The following is a 17,248-nucleotide window of genomic DNA, read 5'->3' on the forward strand; positions in this document are numbered from 1 at the left end:
TCTTAACCACTTGACCCAGACCATGTCCTTTATACCCCTTTTAAAGGTACTTAAATTAAATGCTGGAGCAGGTGTTGTGAATGCTACAGATGTCTAGCATTGTTGTGTGTTATGCCAAAATTACAAAAGTATTGTAGAGTACAGTAAAAATAATAAGGGGTGTGAGCAATCAAGGATGGTATTTTCTCTGTACAGCCGAGATTCGGGCCCTCCACCCTCTACAGTAAGTGAAGCCGAATTTGAAGATATCATGAAGCGAAACAGAGCAATTTCCAGCAGTGCCATTTCCAAAGCGGTATCTGGAGCCAGTGCAGGTAACTCATGCTTACCTTTGCTGCCTTCTCCTTAACCTTTACTTTTTTTCCTGATTTTGTCATTTCTGCTGGCAAAAGTTCAACAAGATAAAGTTGGAGTACTGTAGATATCAAGAGCGGCACACTTTGAAGAGCAATATGTAACCTGATTTCTTGGCCTTGGGGTAGTCCGACTGTATTACTTAGCCTGTATCTAGGCCTGCCCTCATGAAAACCAACTTAATGCCTAGAATATAAAGAATACAATCTCAATGTGGTATTTGCTGTAGAGTGAAATTCCTGCCTTGTGGAAATCTCCATCTCAGTGGTTGATCTTTAGGTTTAGTGTCTACCCAATACCAGATATAGACCCTAGGTTGTTTTTTAGGAATGATGTCTTGACTGGATAATGTGTTTTTTTGTTTGTTTTGAGAGGGAGTCGCCCAGGCTGGAATTCAGTGGTGCAATCTTGGCTCACTACAACCTCCTGGGTTCAAGCGATTCTCCTGCCTCAGCCTCCTGAGTAGCTGGGATTACAGGCACTTGCCACCATGCCCAGCTAATTTTTGTATTTTTTGTAGAGACAGGGTTTCACCATATTGGCCAGGATGGTCTTGAACTCCTGACCTCAAGTGATCCACCTGCCTCAGCCTCCCAGAGTGCTGGGATTACAGGTGTGAGCCACCACATCCAGCCTAGATAATGGTTTGCTGTGAAATCTCATTACATTTGGGAGTCTAAGCAGAGCTGGTAGGTAGCCTATCCTAAAAAGAGGCAAGTCTATAGATAGTCATCTTAAAGCATGTTATGCCCTTACAGCAAACTTTTGCCCTGCTCTCAGTAGTAAGTGGGAAGAACCAGCAACCACGAATCTGAAAGCCCTGAGCATAAGATCTTTGGTTTCTAAAAGAAGAGGCTACAGGAAGTTTCAGAGTTCTGGTCCAGTTTTCACATCATGACATTAGCCGTATTCACTTCCTTCCTGCGAGTTCCCTACATGAATGTAAATGTCTGTAGATTATCAGATCTCCTGAGAAATAAGTTAGTCCTAAATATTACCATCTGCTTTCCCTCAGTTTTCATCTTTGCATCATCTTGCCAAACTTGAATCCACAGAGTAGGTTAAAGACAGAAAGTATATATGTTCCCTTCATTTTTTCCCACCAGAAAAATCTACATTGACATCTAAATTAATCTTTTTAGGCCAGGTGCAGTGGCTCATGCCTGTAATCCCAGCACTTTGGGAGACCAAGGCGGGTGAATCACTTGAGGTCAGGAGTTTGAGACCAGCCTGGCCAACATGGCAAAAGCCCTTCTGTACTAATAATACAAAAATAAGCCAGTCATGATGGCACACGCTGTAGTCCCAGCTACTTGGGAGGCTGAGGCACGAGGATTGAGAATTGCTTGAGTCCAGGATGTGGAGGTTGTGGTGAGCCAAGATTGTGCCACTGCACTTCAGCCTGGGCGACAGAGTGAAACTGTGTCTCAAAAAATAAAAAAAAAATTACTCTTTTTAAATTCGAAAGTAATATATACCCATGGATTAATGGGTTAAATACACAGAGCAATATAAAGAAAGTACTCATTGTTCCTTCTTCCTCATCAACCCTGTTACACTAAGATGATCAATAACTGAATCTTGACCTCCTTCCCTTTTTGTTGTTCTCATTCCAGTCATTCAAACCACAAATACTTGGTGCCTACAAAAACAGGCAAAATTCCCTTCCAGGATGGAGCTGATGTCTTCATATTCTTGTGCCTCCACTGGACAGTTTCTCCATAGTTTCTATTCTTGTTGCCTTGCACAGAGGAAGCTGCCAGGCTTCATTTTCACTGGACCCCTGCCTGGATTCATATTTTCTTTGTATTAACTTCTGTCCTTAACGCTCTTGACTTAGCTTGGAAAAGCAAAGTGCAGGTACCCGCCCCAAGACCACTATCCCTGAGCCAGGCATTGCTCAGAGTTGAGAAATGAAAGGTCTAGTTTTTTATGACAGCGTAAATTTTTTTTTTTTTTTTTTTTTTTTTTGAGACGAAGTCTGGCCCTGTTGCCTAGGCTGGAGTAGCGTAGTGGTGTGATCCCGACTCACTGCAACCTCTCCCTCCCAGATTTAAGCAATTCTCCTGCCTCAGCCCCCCAAATAACTGGCATTACAGGTGCATGCCACACCACCTCGCTAGTTTTTGTATTGTTAGTAGAGACCGGGTTTCACGACGTTGGCCAGGCTGGTCTTGACCTCTGGCCTCAAGTGATCTGCCCACCTCAGCCTCCCGAAGTGCTGGGATTACAAGTGTGAGTCACCGCATCCAGCCATAATTTTTTTAATGTATAAATATATTACACGTACGTGTTTTATGTAAATAACATATATATACACGTATACATCTGATTGTAGGTTAAAAATAATTTGTAGAAATACACATTGTTTAGAAAGTCTTGTGAGGTACAGTGGCTCATACCTGTAATCCCAGCACTTCAGGAGGCCCAGGCAGGAGGATCACTTGAGGCCAGGAATTTGAGACCAGCCTGGTCACCATAGTGAGACTCCATCTCTACAAAAAAAATTTGAGGCCGGGCGCGGTGGCTCAAGCCTGTAATCCCAGCACTTTGGGAGGCCGAGACGGACGGATCACGAGGTCAGGAGATCGAGACCATCCTGGCTAACATGGTGAAACCGCGTCTCTACTAAAACTACAAAAAACTAGCCGGGCGAGGTGGCAGCACCTGTAGTCCCAGCTACTCGGGAGGCTGAGGCAGGAGAATGGCGTGAACCCAGGAGGCGGAGTTTGCAGTGAGCTGAGATCCAGCCACAGCACTCCAGCTTGGGTGACAGAGCGAGACTCCGTCTCAAAAAAAAAAAAAAAAAAATTGAAAATAAGCCAGGTGAAGTGGCATGCAGAAGGATGGCTTGAGCCCAGGAGTTCAAGGATGCAGTGAGCTATGATCATACCACTACACTTCAGCCTGGATGATAAAACAAGACCCGTTTCAAAAAAAAAACCAAAATAGTGCTCTATACAAGGACCCCACCAATAAGACCACCTTTTATAGTTTAGTATATATTCCTCCAGAATTTTTTTTGTGCATATGACAATTTATGTATAATTTTTATTGTTTTTACAAAAATGGGATATGGTTTTGAAATTTGCTTGTTTCAGTTAGTATATTCTGGACACCTGTTATATCAACATATAAAATTTACTGATCCTTACTATGTGCCTGGCACTGTGCTAATGGCTTTACATGGATTACTTTGTTTACATACAGGTTTACCTGCTGCTTTTTAACGACTATGTAATACTCTAGAACCAATGTTCCTTTATATAGCCAGACCCTATTGAAGATAATATAACAAACAACACTAAAACACTGTTAAACATACACACTTGTGAACAGAAGTAGAAAATTTTTAGTAGAATTGCTGGCTCAAAAAATATGCACATTGTTTATTTTAATAGATGTCAAATAGCCCCTGGACAGCAGTGTGTCAGTTTGTTCATCTGACAACATCTGTCAGATTCTAAACCGCTGGAATATAGGTGTCATCCAGTTTTACACTTGCAACATCTGCCTTGTCTCTTTTACCGTGGTTGTTTAGGACAGCTAGCTACTCTTGGTTTTTGTCCTCCTGAGTTCTCCTTTTGGTCCAGTTAGCTTACCATCTTTCCTCACTCTTGGCCTTTCTCATTCATCCTTTTTCAGGGGATTATAGTGACGCTATTGAGACGCTGCTCACAGCCATTGCGGTTATCAAACAGTCCCGGGTTGCCAATGATGAGCGTTGCCGTGTCCTCATCTCCTCTCTTAAGGACTGTCTTCATGGCATCGAAGCCAAGTCCTACAGCGTGGGTGCCAGTGGGAGCTCTTCCAGGTGAGTTGGTGATTGTGTCCTCACCTACCAGCCCCAAGCAGCACTCTTCCAAGGATAGGGAGTATGGACAAATGGAGCCCAGGGAATCTGGGAAAGACCTGACTAAAAGTCTGGACCTTAGCCTTCATGTCTTTATGGGGAAGAAACTAATCAGATACTTTCATTAATAAGTGTTGTAACATCTGGAATCTGGTAGGTGAGGCGTGGGCTCATGTAGGAAAAAATACAGACAGGTATTGTTAAGAACATGGGCTTTGGAGTGCTACAAGCTTGGATTGGAATCCCAGTTCTGCTGCTAACTATCTGTATGACCTTCTTGCATATGGAAGTTAGTTAACTTTCCAAGCCTCATTTTTCTCATTTTTTAAAACGGACAGTGATGGTATTTATCTTACAGACTTGCTGTAAAGATTAGGTCAGATAATCCATACAAAATTATTAGCACTGCACCTGATAAATTATGTTCTCAACAGATAAATTTACCTGTTAATCATCCTCTCAAAAAAGACTAGTCCTCAAAGAGGTAAAATCCTCAGACAGTAGGCCTATGATAGAGTAATAGAGGAGTAGTTTAGGCAAATATCAGAATACACCAAAACACCACATTCTTGGAAAGAATGTGGTAGGCCTTCTGAGTGAGGCTGAAGGATCTTTCTAATTAGGAAAAGACATCGGTCCCGGGAAAGGTCACCTAGCCGGTCCCGGGAGAGCAGCAGGAGGCACCGGGATCTGCTTCATAATGAAGATCGGCATGATGATTATTTCCAAGAAAGGAACCGGGAGCACGAGAGACACCGGGATAGAGAACGGGACCGGCACCACTGAGAAAGGTGGGAGAAGCCCCATTCCTGGCTGCTGGGGGATCTTTTATTAAAAAAAGATTTATAGTGAAGAGTTCTCTCTCTTTAAAGCAAAAGTAAATGCAGCAAGGGTAGGGGGAACTTCTGATTTACATAACTGGAATTGCAGGGCAGATTTTCTGCACATTTATGGGGAATCTTTCTCTGAGATTCAGCTCTTTCTGAGATTTCTGCTTGTTTCTTAACTACCTGGTATCTGAGTGAGAGCATGGTGTCTGCATTCAGGCACCAATTTGAATCCCAGTTCCTCCACTAATAATTGGTTATATTACTTTCTGTTCCACAGTTTCTTCATTTGTAAATGAAGATAATAACCCAAAGTGCTGGGATTACAGGCTTGAGCCGCCGCGCCCGGCCGACTTCGTAAGTTTTAGTGTGAGAGTCCATGCAGACCATTTAGCACTCATGGTACCTGTCACATAGTTCTCAATAATTAATAGCTATCATTATTATTATGAACTTTCAATTTAAAAAATTAGGAAAATTGACTAAGAATAGTAACACCATTGCCTACTTAGTTTTCAAGGTGCAACATTAATGATTTTAAGAATTAGGCTCAGTACAGTGGCTCACACCTATGATCCCAGCACTTTGGGAGGCCAAGACAGGAGCATTGTTTGAGCCCAGGAGTTCGAGACCAGCCTGGGCAACATAGGGAGACCCTGTCTCTACAAAAAATACAAAAATTAGCCAAGTGTGGTGGTACACATTTCGTGGTCCCAGCTACTTAGGAGGTGGAGGTGGGAGGGTTGCTGAAGCCCAGGAGGTTGAGGCTGCAGTGATCTGTGATTGCACCACTGCACTCCAGACTAAGCAGACAGTGAGACCTTGTCTCAAAAAAGGTGGGGAGGAGGGGCAGGCGGGTGCCTCATGCCTGTAATCCCAGCACTTCAGTAATTTGGGAGGCAGAGACTAGAGGATCACTTAAGCAGGAGTTTGAGACCAGCCTGAGCAACATAATGAGACCCTATCTCTTTTTTTTTTTGAGACGGAGCCTCACTTTGCTGCCCAGGTTGGAGTGCAGTGGCATGATCTCGGCTCACTGCAAGCTCCGCTCCCCAGGTTCAAGCCATTCTGCCTCAGCCTCCCCAGCAGCTGGGGCTACAGGTACGCCTCACCACGCCTGCTGATTTTTCTATTTTTAGTAGAGGCGGGACTTCACCATATTGGCCAGGTTGGCCTTGAACTCCTGACTTCGTGATCAGCCCACCTTGACCTCCCAAAGTGCTGGGATTACAGGTGTGAGCCACCACACCCGGATGATACCCCATCTCTACGCCCCCATCCTCTTTGAGAAGACAAAAGAAAAAAAAATGAGCCGGACGCCGTTACGTTGTCACCCGAGCCTGTAATCGCCCCAGCGCACTTTTTGGGAGGGGCGTCGCGCAAGCGCCGCGCGGCGATCACCGAGGTCAGGGAGATCGGAGACCATCTCCTCGGCCAGCAACAGTGAACACCGCGAGATCTCTACGTACCAAAAATAGAACCAGAGAAAAACTAAGGCTGGGCCAGAGGTGGGCGCGCCTGTAGTTCCCAGCTAGGACTCCCGGATGGCTGAGGCAGGCGCACACTGCGCGTGAACCCGAGGCGAGGCACGCGGAGCTGCCAGTGCGAGCCCTGAAGATAAGCCACTCGCACTCCAGCCGGGCAACAGCACGTGACCGACTCCGTGCTCAACAAAAAAACAAAAAAAAAATTGTTTGATGTAAGAACGATTTTGAAAATTAATATGCTTTAGTCAGAGACGGAGAAAGCTGATCTGAAAATTATCTTTTAATAGGTTTAGGGGCTTTGTGGTGGATAATTAACCTCAACAGAAGGGTTTTTTGCTTTTGGAAAAGACTTAGTGACAAGGTTGTTTATTTTGTTGTGTTTTTTGTTTTGTTTTGTTTTGTTTTTGAGACAGAGTCTCACTCTTTTGCCCATGCTGGAGTGCAGTGGCGCAATCTCGGCTCACTGCAACCTCTGCCTCCTGGTTTCAAGCAGTTCTCTACCTTGGCCTCCCAAGTAGCTGGGATTACAAGCACCCACCACCACCCCCGGCTGATTTTTGTATTTTTAGTAGAGATGGGGTTTCACCATCTTGGCCAGACTGGTCTTGAACTCCTGACTTCGTGATCCACCCGACTCGGCCTCCCAAAGTGCTGGGATTACAGGCGTGAGCCACCACGCCCGGCTGTTTTTTGTTTTGTTTTTTTAAATAGACACAGAGTCTTGCTCTGTCACCCAGGCTGGAGTGCTCTTCTGTGAGGCACTATCATGGCTCTGTAACATCAACCTCCTGGGCTCAGGTGATCCTCCTGCCTCAGCCTCCTGAGGGCTAATTTTTAAATTTTTTGTAGAGTCTCGCTTTGTTGCCCAGGCTGGTCTTGAACTCCTGGCCTCAAGTGATCCTCCTGCCTCAGCCTCCCAATGTGCTGTGGAATTATGGGCATGAAGCCACTGCGACTGGTTATAATTTTCTTTTGAAGCAAAATGAAAGCAGGAAGTTTGGAGAGAAAAACTGTTAAGTAATGGAGAAGTTCAGTTAAGATTAGTTGGATCCAGGAGCTCTGGCTGTGTCATCCAGACTTTATCTGCATCTCTCAGCTCTGCTTTTCTCTGTTGCTTTCATTCTTAGACAGGCTCCATCTTGGTAGGGAGTCAGAGGGGATGCTGCATCTTTAGGTTGCATCCTACCAGCTTAGCAATCCCAATTGAAGGAAAGCTTCTGGAAAGATTGTTTCTAATATATAAGCATATAGGAGCAGGTGTTGACTCTGCTTCTATGGAAATCTTTAAAATAGGCCAGACTGGCTAGGGGTCTATCTGTAGTTCCTGGAGGCTACTGCGTGACCCAGGTAACTTCAGGGTCCTTTCTCAATTTTGTGGTTGCAGATTTATAAGGCTCTAGGACTTCCCATTTTTCTGTCTCACATCAAGTACATTAAGAAGATGTCCTTGGCTGGGCGCAGTGGCTCACACCTGTAATCCCAGCACTTTGGGAGGCCAAGGTGGGCGGATCACGAGGTCAGGAGATCGAGACCATCCTGGCTAACACGGTGAAACCCCGTCTCTACTAAAATACGAAAATTAGCCGGGCGTGGTGGCGGGCGCGTGTAGTCCCAGCTACTCGGGAGGCTGAGGCAGGAGAATGGCGTGAACCCGGGAGGTGGAGGTTGCAGTGAGCCGAGATCGCACCACTGTACTCCAGCCCGGGCGACAGAGTGAGACTCTGTCTCCAAAAAAAAAAAGAAGAAGAAAAGATGTCCTTGATCTTTTGCCTGCTTGATCTAAAGTAATGGTAATTGAAAAGGAAGGTGAGGGGAAAGAATAGTAGTTCTGTTTGGTGTCTTTGGGATGGTGATGTCTGGATGAAGAAGGAGAAAGAAACTCACACCACCTGTGAGCCCCTATAGTTCATGAGCAATAGCCGGAATGTAAATAGTTGGAAAATTTGCAGTATTGTGCCTAGTGATGACCTGCTAAAAACCAAAATACTCCTTTTAGGTTGGCTACTGCCCTCTATCTTGTTATTTGGCCATTAGCTTAAAAACATTTATAGCCCGGAATTGTTTTGTCTTTAATTGCCAAAAGAGGCAAATAAGTGGGAAGATGAAAAATTACTAATATTTTTTGTCTCTGTTCTCTGTTGTTAGCCACTCATTTATTCCACAAAATCCTAGAGTGCTTAACATCATTGAAATCTAGGATAACCCATGTAGAATCAACAGTTAGGCTGTGGGTTCTAGGTACTTCTTTCTAGATTTTGCAACAGGTTGAGTTTGGGGAGATGCCCACGTATCCTCTGGAAAAGCAGACACTAATGTAGATGGAGACCACAAACAACTTTGGCCTAACTCAGTCTCAGGTGGGCATGAGGGCAGGCATTGGAGTAGGTCTTGGTCCAGTCCTCACTCCCTTTTCTTGTTTGAGTCTGCACAGTTGCTGGTGTTACTTGTGGATTGAAAAGCACATGTAGGCCACAGTGTATGTCTTTTAGAGCTGAGTGGGATGAGAGTGACCAGGGAGGTGATGACTGACCTGTGCAGAGCATGAACTGTCGTCTTTGGGGCTGCATTCAGTTTAGCAGTTAGAACATGACTGCATGTCACCATTCCTGATGGCTTTGCTCCTGACAGCCCTAGGACAGGGAAATTACCAGCGAGATCCACTGATCCAGCAGTAGTTTGAGAATTAAACATCTCAACCTGAGTCTTTAGCTGACACTTTGCATTATTTCTTCCACTTATAAAATGGGGCCAGGCACAGTGGCTTATTCCTGTAACTTCAACACTGGGAGGCCGAGAGGGGCAGATCACTTGAGCTCAGGGACCGGCCTGGGGAACATGGCAAAACACTCGTCTCTACCAGAAATACAAAACTAGCTGGGCATGGTGGTGTGCTCCTGTAGTCCCAGCTACTTGGGGAGGCTGAGGCGGGAGGATCGCTTGAGCCTGGGAGATGGAGGCTGCAGTGAGCCATGTTTGTGCCATTGCACTCCAGCCTGGGCAACAGAGCAAGACCCTGTCTCAAAAAATAATAGTAATAAAAATAAAATAAGACGAGACTATTTCTCCCATTATGAGGATAACTCTCTTTTGGTAACTTTGAAAATGCCGTAACAATATTGCCTAGAAAACAGTCATTTGACTTGTGTAGGCCCATGACAAGATGGGAAAAATTAACTCTGAGGCACGTTTTCTACTTCCCCACTTTTCCTGGTCACCCCTTTGATATGGTGGTTATTTCATCTGAATAATACAGTCTGAAAGCACTGAATCAGGCACCCCAAGAATGTCAGTTTCTTACATTCTCACCCTAAGGACTGTATTCCATCTGTAGTGACCAAGTTATGGCTTAGGAAGTTTCATGCTGGGAAGATGGTACATGGTCCTCATTTATAGCAACCTTTTAGTTAGAAGTGAATCGTGCCGGGCGCGGTGGCTCAAGCCTGTAATCCCAGCACTTTGGGAGGCCGAGACAGGTGGATCACGAGGTCAGGAGATCAAGACCATCCTGGCTAACATGGTAAAACCCCGTCTCTACTAAAACTACAAAAAACTAGCCGGGCGAGGTGGCGGCGCCTGTAGTCCCAGCTACTCGGGAGGCTAAGGCAGGAGAATGGCGTGAACCCGGGAGGCGGAGCTTGCAGTGAGTTGAGATCCGGCCACAGCACTCCAGCCTGGGTGACAGAGCGAGACTCCGTCTCAAAAAAAAAAAAGAAATGAATCGTATTTATATTCTATGATGACAGGTGTTCCCTGAGAGTGAAAGGTACATTTTGTTTAGAGGCAGCAATAGAACAGTAGCCTTCTTTGTCCATCTTTTCTCAGCATAGGACCCAGTTCTGGGGCCTGAAGGCTAATTGGCCCAGTGAGGGAATCTCTGATTTCTGCCTGCATTCCAACATTGGCACCAAAATGTAGCCACGAAGATTTAACAATTGAGTGCTGTGGCTTGCTTCTCTTGGTGTACAAGTTATCCTCTGCAACCTGTGTCTTCAACTTTTTGTAGTTCTCAACTATGTCAGTTATCTCATTATTTTAGGACATTATGCTACTTGAAATATAGTCATTCTCACCTCTTTCCTATACTCATTATCCATTGAAAACTGAGCTTTCTCTTCAATTTGGATCTAATTCAAAGATTCAGAAGCCCTAATGGTATGAAATTGAGTGCACTGAGGGCTTCAGTTTTCCCTTAGAGAAAATGGGACAAATACCAGCCTGCATAGGTGTTTAGACAGGCCAGGAAGGCTTAGGCCATATAGATTCTGAGGACCCAAGCTGAAAATAGTGTCATTTCGGTGTGTAGAAGGATCAGGGAGGACGTAGATGTCTCTTCTAGGTTTTATAAGACCACTTTACAGAAGTAGTTATATAAAAGGTAAACATTTGTGTGTAGGCTGTGTTGCCGGTTTGGGCATTTGGAGAAATTCTAATTCCTCATTTTCCCTTTGACTATTAATAATGTTTTATATGCTCAGACTGACCATACCACCACCCGCAGATGGATATTGCAGCATTGGAACAGGGGCTGAGTGTACTAGGAACTTTGTTGGGTGGCCATGTGACAGGTGGCTTAATACACCCTTACTTTTGGGTAAAAGTTCTTTTTTTTTTTGAGATGGAGTCTCACTCTGTCACCCAGGCTGGAGTGCAGTGTTGCGATCTCAGCTCACTGCAAGTTCCGCCTCCTGGGTTCATGCCATTCTCCTGCCTCAGCCTCCCTAGTAGCTGGGACTACACGCGCCCACCACCACGCCCGGCTAATTTTTTGTATTTTTAGTAAGAGATGGGTTTCACCATGTTAGTCAGGATGGCCTCAATCTCCTGACCCTGTGATCTGCCTGTCTCGGCCTCCCAAAGTGCTGGGATTACAGGTGTGAGCCACCGCGCCAGGCCGGGTAAAAGTTCTTAACTGCATTTAGGTTTCTTCCATGCTCTGCTTTCTGTTCTGGCCTGGCCACGTGACTCCTGCGTAGTATTAGTATGTTTCCTGGTTCCTCACCCATGGCTGTCATGCGAGGAAAGACTTAAACATCTCTTGAGTTTTAGTACATCTTGGAAAATCTCTGGGGCTGTGTTTGTGCATACACATACTCATAAAAGCACTTTTAACCAGGACTCCTTTAAAAAGAAAAAAAAAAAAAAAAAGGATTTAAGAGTTTCCTGTGTATGTGCATCCTGCCTGCTAGAACCTCTTGGATGTTTGGGGATTAATGGATTTGGTTGTGTACATACTTGTTTCCTTACCACTAAACCTCCCATTTCCAGATTTTTCCCCCTTCCCCTTAAGGTAAGCTATGACTTGCACAGAATAGATTTCTGAACCCATATTTAAACTCACCTTATTCCCTTTTAGTAACTTTTCTTGAAATGTGTCACAGTTTCCATACTTTGGCAGCCAAAGTCTCCTTTTCAGTCAAACTTTCAGAGACCTCATTTCATTCTGTTTTTTCACCTAATCTTTATAGTGGATGTCACTGCTTTTTTTCTCTGTACACACTGTAGCTTCTCCTCCAACCATTCCTCACCACTTCTAGTGTCAGACAATGCTGCTTTGTTTTCCCAGGCTTGCATTCTCTGTCTGCATTCCCTACTTCTTACGTTGCAGCGTTAGAAAATGTGTGTTTTATATAAGCCCCTGTCATTCAGAAAGTAACCTCTAACTTGTGTTTTCTTTCTTCTCTTCTGATGTTCTCATTACAGGAGTCTGGTTGGAAGCAAATGTTTTTTTAATGGACTTGCATCTCCTCACCTTGATCAGGACTAAAGGACGGAGGCCGCCCCACCCCCTTCCCTTTCCTCCAAACCCCTAACTCCCTCCAGACACCCAGGGAATACCCTCTGCCCCACAGGATTGAAGACTGCTTGGCAGCCCTCCCAATCCCACAGCTCCTGTTTGCCAGGGGAAAGAACCTAAAGACTTCGTGTGATTGGGAGGGGTGGCAGACAGGAAGAAAAGAACATGTCCAGGCCCTTGGTCTCCATAGAGAATGGTGCTTTGTCCAAGAAAACGTATGAGTTTCTGATTCTCCGGGAGCAGTTCAATGGTGAGGTTGATGGGAAGACTTCCTTCCCAAAGAAAATAGATCCTCCATGCAGGATCTAGGAGAGTGACTGGGTGTGCCAAAATATGCCCAGGGTCCTGCCCTCAGCACTAGATTTAATGGGGCCAAGAGGGTCCAAACCCCTTGCTAACGTACCACTTCTTTGTTTAACTCCTTTACCTTCCCAGCCCTTTGAGGAGGGACCATGAGAACAGAAATTACCTTATGCAGAGCTACTTCTGTTCCTGCTTTCCCTCTCACGTATTGACGGTTTATTTCCTTGACCTCCCAGAGGGCTGAACTCTTTCAACTCTGCGCTGCCAAGCCTTCTCAGTGGACTTGCCCCTCCTAAGCAGAGAAGGCCTATGAGGTTGCTTTCTGCTGGGAAGCCTGGCAGAGCCAATTACCACCCTCTGCTGCTTAGTGCTTGGGTACCTCTTGCAATAACCAGCTCTTAGTTGTTCCCTTTCCCTGGGGCTTTTCCATTTAACACATGGAGCCCTTTCCCCAGAAGGCTACTTCCTTGTTTTAGAGGAAGGTACTGCCCATTGGGAGATGGGGACATTGGGACCTCAGCAATGAAGAACCCTTGTGAAGTAACCAGGAGGAATGGGGAAAGAAGCAAGTTGGGCAGGATATGGCCTACTTTCATAGGCTTTTCTTCTTTCAGGTTTGATGTAAGCATGGGCTTGCATCCCCCAGGTACATACTTTTACTTATTGTGGGATAACCTGGCACTAGTAGGCAGGTAAAGTCACAAATTTGGTGTCTTTTCATCTTTTGACTGTTGACTTAATAGCTCCTCTCACTCTGCCTGGAGATACTTCCTGCCTCAGATGAGGAGCCAGAAGAAACAAAGCCCGACTTGAATGAACTCAGCTCAAGAGTTCTAAGGACCAGCATTCTGGGGGCCATTTTCTCTACAGGCAAATGGAATTGCTTTTCCATAACATCCAAATTGTAATGTGGTTGCTGCTGAAGGAGGAGGCAGCAGCAAGGTCCTGCGGTACCCATGGGGTGATGCTACTTCTGCATGCATCTACAGGGCATCTGACATCTAACATGAGATGTGGCATGTGAGATGAGACTTGGCATGTGAGACATAGGGTCACTAGAGACCCTTCTGGGTCAGAGGAGAGAGACTGAATTGGACTAAACCCTTCCTCTGTTCCCAGCACGTTTCTCATATAGCCCTCAGTCACTGAGGGAGTCCCCCGCAGGGTTGGAGAGGCACATTCTCTTGGGACAGAGGCTACAGGTTGGAGCTTTTTTTCCCCTGTCTCCCAACCCCATCCCCACCTCCACTTCAGAACATGGCACCCCACCCAACTGGCCAAGTGTTAAGTGATGTGCTTATTGAGAGCAACTCCGGGTGTCTTTTAAAATGTAGAGAAAAACAAGGTGACAGTTTAAGGAAAAATATATATAGAATACCAGAAATGCCGTTTGCCCGGAGAATTTTTTTCTCCCCATTTTTTTGTTTTACTCTCAATGACACAATTTTAGTTTTATTTCCTGATAGCAAAAGGAAAAAAAACACCCATCCCTCAAAAGGCCAAGGTCCCGTCCCCTGTTGTCGGTGATTTGTTTGTCTTTCTGATAGGTTGAAAATTGTGTAATAAACTTGATGACGCTGTCAATCTTTTATACTGCATTGTATTTTTTTCCTTTTGTAACAAAATATTTTTAAATAATAAATGGGGTGTGAGCTGTTTTATGGATTCTGCATTGAATAGATTTGTTGAGGTGTCTGGGGTACGGGCATGGGCTGATATAGACACACGAATACCGTGAAATGCCAAGTTCTTAGCCAGGATTGCATGTCAGGCAGTGATACATGGCTTTAGTTGACTGTGGAAAGCCTCCTGAGACCTCTAATGCAAACCTTTGGAGGCATCCCTTAAGGTTTAGCTTTTTTCCTTGGCCATCTAAACGTTTAAGCTGGTGAAACTTCCAAGTTATTATCCTTTACCCTTCAAGATTCCTAAGACTTATTTTCAGAGCAAATGTTCTACCTTGTACAGTTAAATTCCAATGTCAAGTTCAGGAAGGGAAGAATCTTTTGATAGGAGTTAGAAGACCTGACTGGTAGTGCCTAGTTCACCACCTGTAAATATGGACAAGCAGTGTAACCCTGGTCTTTTTCACCTACAAAATGAAAATAATAGCTGTTCTGCCTTCTGCACATGAATGTTTTAAGAAACAGATAACAAATGTGAATGTTTTATAAACTACCTGAATATGAGGAAGTATATAGTGTGGGTGATCTTGGGCTCCAGAAAAGCTTTTGGCTTTAAAAAGCCAGGTGAAGGAGGGTTCAATGATAAAGTGAGCCACAGACCAGATGATAATGTGTATTGGTATCAGGAATGGCAAGATCAGTGTAAAAACAAGCTTTAGGAGAAGAGACCTAGAGACATAGAGGGGCTATCAAGATGTGAAACTTAAAGGAGGAAAAAAAAGTAGTTGGAATACCTCAGAATGTAAACTATTACTTTCAAATTGGGTTCCATGGTAACCCACATCTTAGTTGTACGTCATGCTTGCTAAGACACCTGTTCCTATGCTGTAGCAATCTCTAGTTAAGGTCTAGGCGTCTGGTTTTTATGCCCCAGATGACTTGCAAACTAAATTGTGAGGACTGGTAGCTTAGAGGCAAAACTGAGCTTCATCTAGGAGGTATCATGGTGGTGTAGAAAAGGAAGGACTTTATGGTTACTCTAGGTTCAAATCCCAATTCAGTTTCTAAGCTGAATGCCCTTGGACACATGACTTAACATCTGATTAATTTCCTTCTGCCTCATAGGATCATTATATGAATGAAATAACACTGCCAGGCACTGGATGAGTAGTAGTCTCTACAAGCTGCTGCCATGGTATGGAGCCAGACTCTGAATCTGTGTTGTAAATGCCTCCTAAACTGGGCCAGACCACTGCAGTCACTTGCTGGTTCTAGCCATGAGTGTGAGTAGCTGAGCAGGCCTCTGCCAGTTTATGACCAGGGCCTGTTGCTTTGCTCAGTTCTTGCCACTGTCCCAGAATGTTGGTACCTCCAGTTCTTTGTGGACTGTAAAGCGCTTCCCTTGACTCTAGTGAGCACAGCCTCTGGCCACGATAAATCTCAAAGACTAGCTACACTGATTCCTGTCCTCCACTGCCTCCACTGCACCAGAAATAAGACATTTCTGTTGTATGTCTTAATCATGTGACTAACTGCATCTACACAGGTGGTTCCATCAAGCATCAGGAAAAAATGAACATTTATCAAGCAACCCACAGGAAGCACAATGTCCTAAACCTCCACATAACCACCCAGTGAATGAGAGGACTTCCTATTCCTAATCACAGCCTCATTTTCAACCATCATCCTCATCCTCAAGTATGAGGAAATGGAATTTCCTTGATCCAGACAGACTCCTAAGGCAAGAGTTCTAGTTCTACCTGTTAATAACCAGATGTGTGGTGCTGGTTACGTCACTTCTCACCTCTAAGCCTGCAAAGTCTGGGGTTAGACTTGGTTCATCTCTAAGATAGGTCTTTAAATTCTAATGGATTTTATAAGGTGCCCTTAAACTTCCAATTGAGCCTTCCAATCATTTATATTGCTGTGGGGGTGAGCTTAACCAGTGAACCTCTAAATTAAATAGGCCATACAGAATGGGCTCTCTTCCAGTTTGATACCAGTGACTTCTTCAAAACGGAAAAAGTAGCAGAAAACGGGTATTAGTGGGATTTGTGATTATCAGGGCAGTTCCTATTGAAGGTTTTGTTATTGTTTCATGGTTGATTAGACCTATCTACTCTGGTTTTTGGATAGTCCCCAAGGGCAGCTGGGAGGCAAGGGCACAGAAGGGGTAGGAAACAAGAAAAAGCATCAGTGCTTTGGACAGCAGAGCCCCTCAGGATGAGAATGAGCCTGATCATAGTAAGAGTTAAAAACCAGCATAGAGGCCGGGCGCGGTGGCTCAAGCCTGTAATCCCAGCACTTTGGGAGGCCGAGACGGGCGGATCACGAGGTCAGGAGTTCGAGACCATCCTGGCTAACACGGTGAAACCCCGTCTCTACTAAAAAAAATACAAAAGCTAGCCGGGCGAGGTGGCTGGTGCCTGTAGTCCCAGCTACTCGGGAGGCTGAGGCAGGAGAATGGCATAAACCTGGGAGGCGGAGCTTGCAGTGAGCTGAGATCCGGCCACTGCACTCCAGCCTGGGCGACAGAGCGAGACTCCGTCTCAAAAAAAAAAAAAAAAAAAAAAACAGCATAGAATGCTGAAAGTTACATTTTACTTTGAGTAAGAGCAGATAATCTAGGATTCATCTGAAAGCAGAGAGAAGAGCCTCAAGGTTTTCTGAAGTGGATTCTGTCTTGGCTCCTCATGGCTTCTTGGAATTAAAAAACATGGCCACTGCTGGGCACAGTGGCTCACGCCCGTAATCCCAGCACTTTGGGAGGCCGAGGCGGGTGGATCACCTGAGGTCAGGAGTTTGAGACCAGCCTGGTCAATGTGGTGAAACCCCACACACATCTACTGAAAATACAAAAATTAGCTGGGCGTGGTAGCGGGCACCTGTAATCCCAGCTACTTGGAAGGCTCAGGCAGGAGAATTGCTTGAACCTGGGAGGTGGAGGCTGCAGTGAGCCGAGATCGCACCATTGCACTCCAGCCTGGGTGACAAGAGCGAAACTC

At 45.1% G+C, this 17,248-nt stretch overlaps 1 protein-coding gene across 11 annotated transcripts in view; it reads left to right on the plus strand.

The window, feature by feature from the left end:
- The window catches only part of CPSF7 (cleavage and polyadenylation specific factor 7), a 28,388-nt gene extending 14,105 nt beyond the window's left edge, over nt 1-14,283 (plus strand). For 10 of the 11 annotated variants that reach the window (XM_017878444.1, XM_017878448.1, XM_017878450.1 and 7 more), the window contains 4 exons: nt 196-314; nt 4,000-4,168; nt 4,831-4,998; nt 12,222-14,283. In XM_017878444.1, coding sequence (XP_017733933.1) covers nt 196-314; nt 4,000-4,168; nt 4,831-4,993 — 451 coding nt within the window. In that variant the 3' untranslated portion in view covers nt 4,994-4,998; nt 12,222-14,283. The remainder of the gene's footprint in view (nt 1-195; nt 315-3,999; nt 4,169-4,830; nt 4,999-12,221) is intronic. The other variant, XR_001886773.1, reaches the window with a different exon arrangement.
- The last annotated feature ends 2,965 nt before the right edge of the window (nt 14,284-17,248 follow it).

This window comes from Rhinopithecus bieti, unplaced genomic scaffold (assembly GCF_001698545.2).
Source record: "Rhinopithecus bieti isolate Rb0 unplaced genomic scaffold, ASM169854v2 scaffold_11488, whole genome shotgun sequence".
NCBI classification, from domain to species: domain Eukaryota; kingdom Metazoa; phylum Chordata; class Mammalia; order Primates; family Cercopithecidae; genus Rhinopithecus; species Rhinopithecus bieti.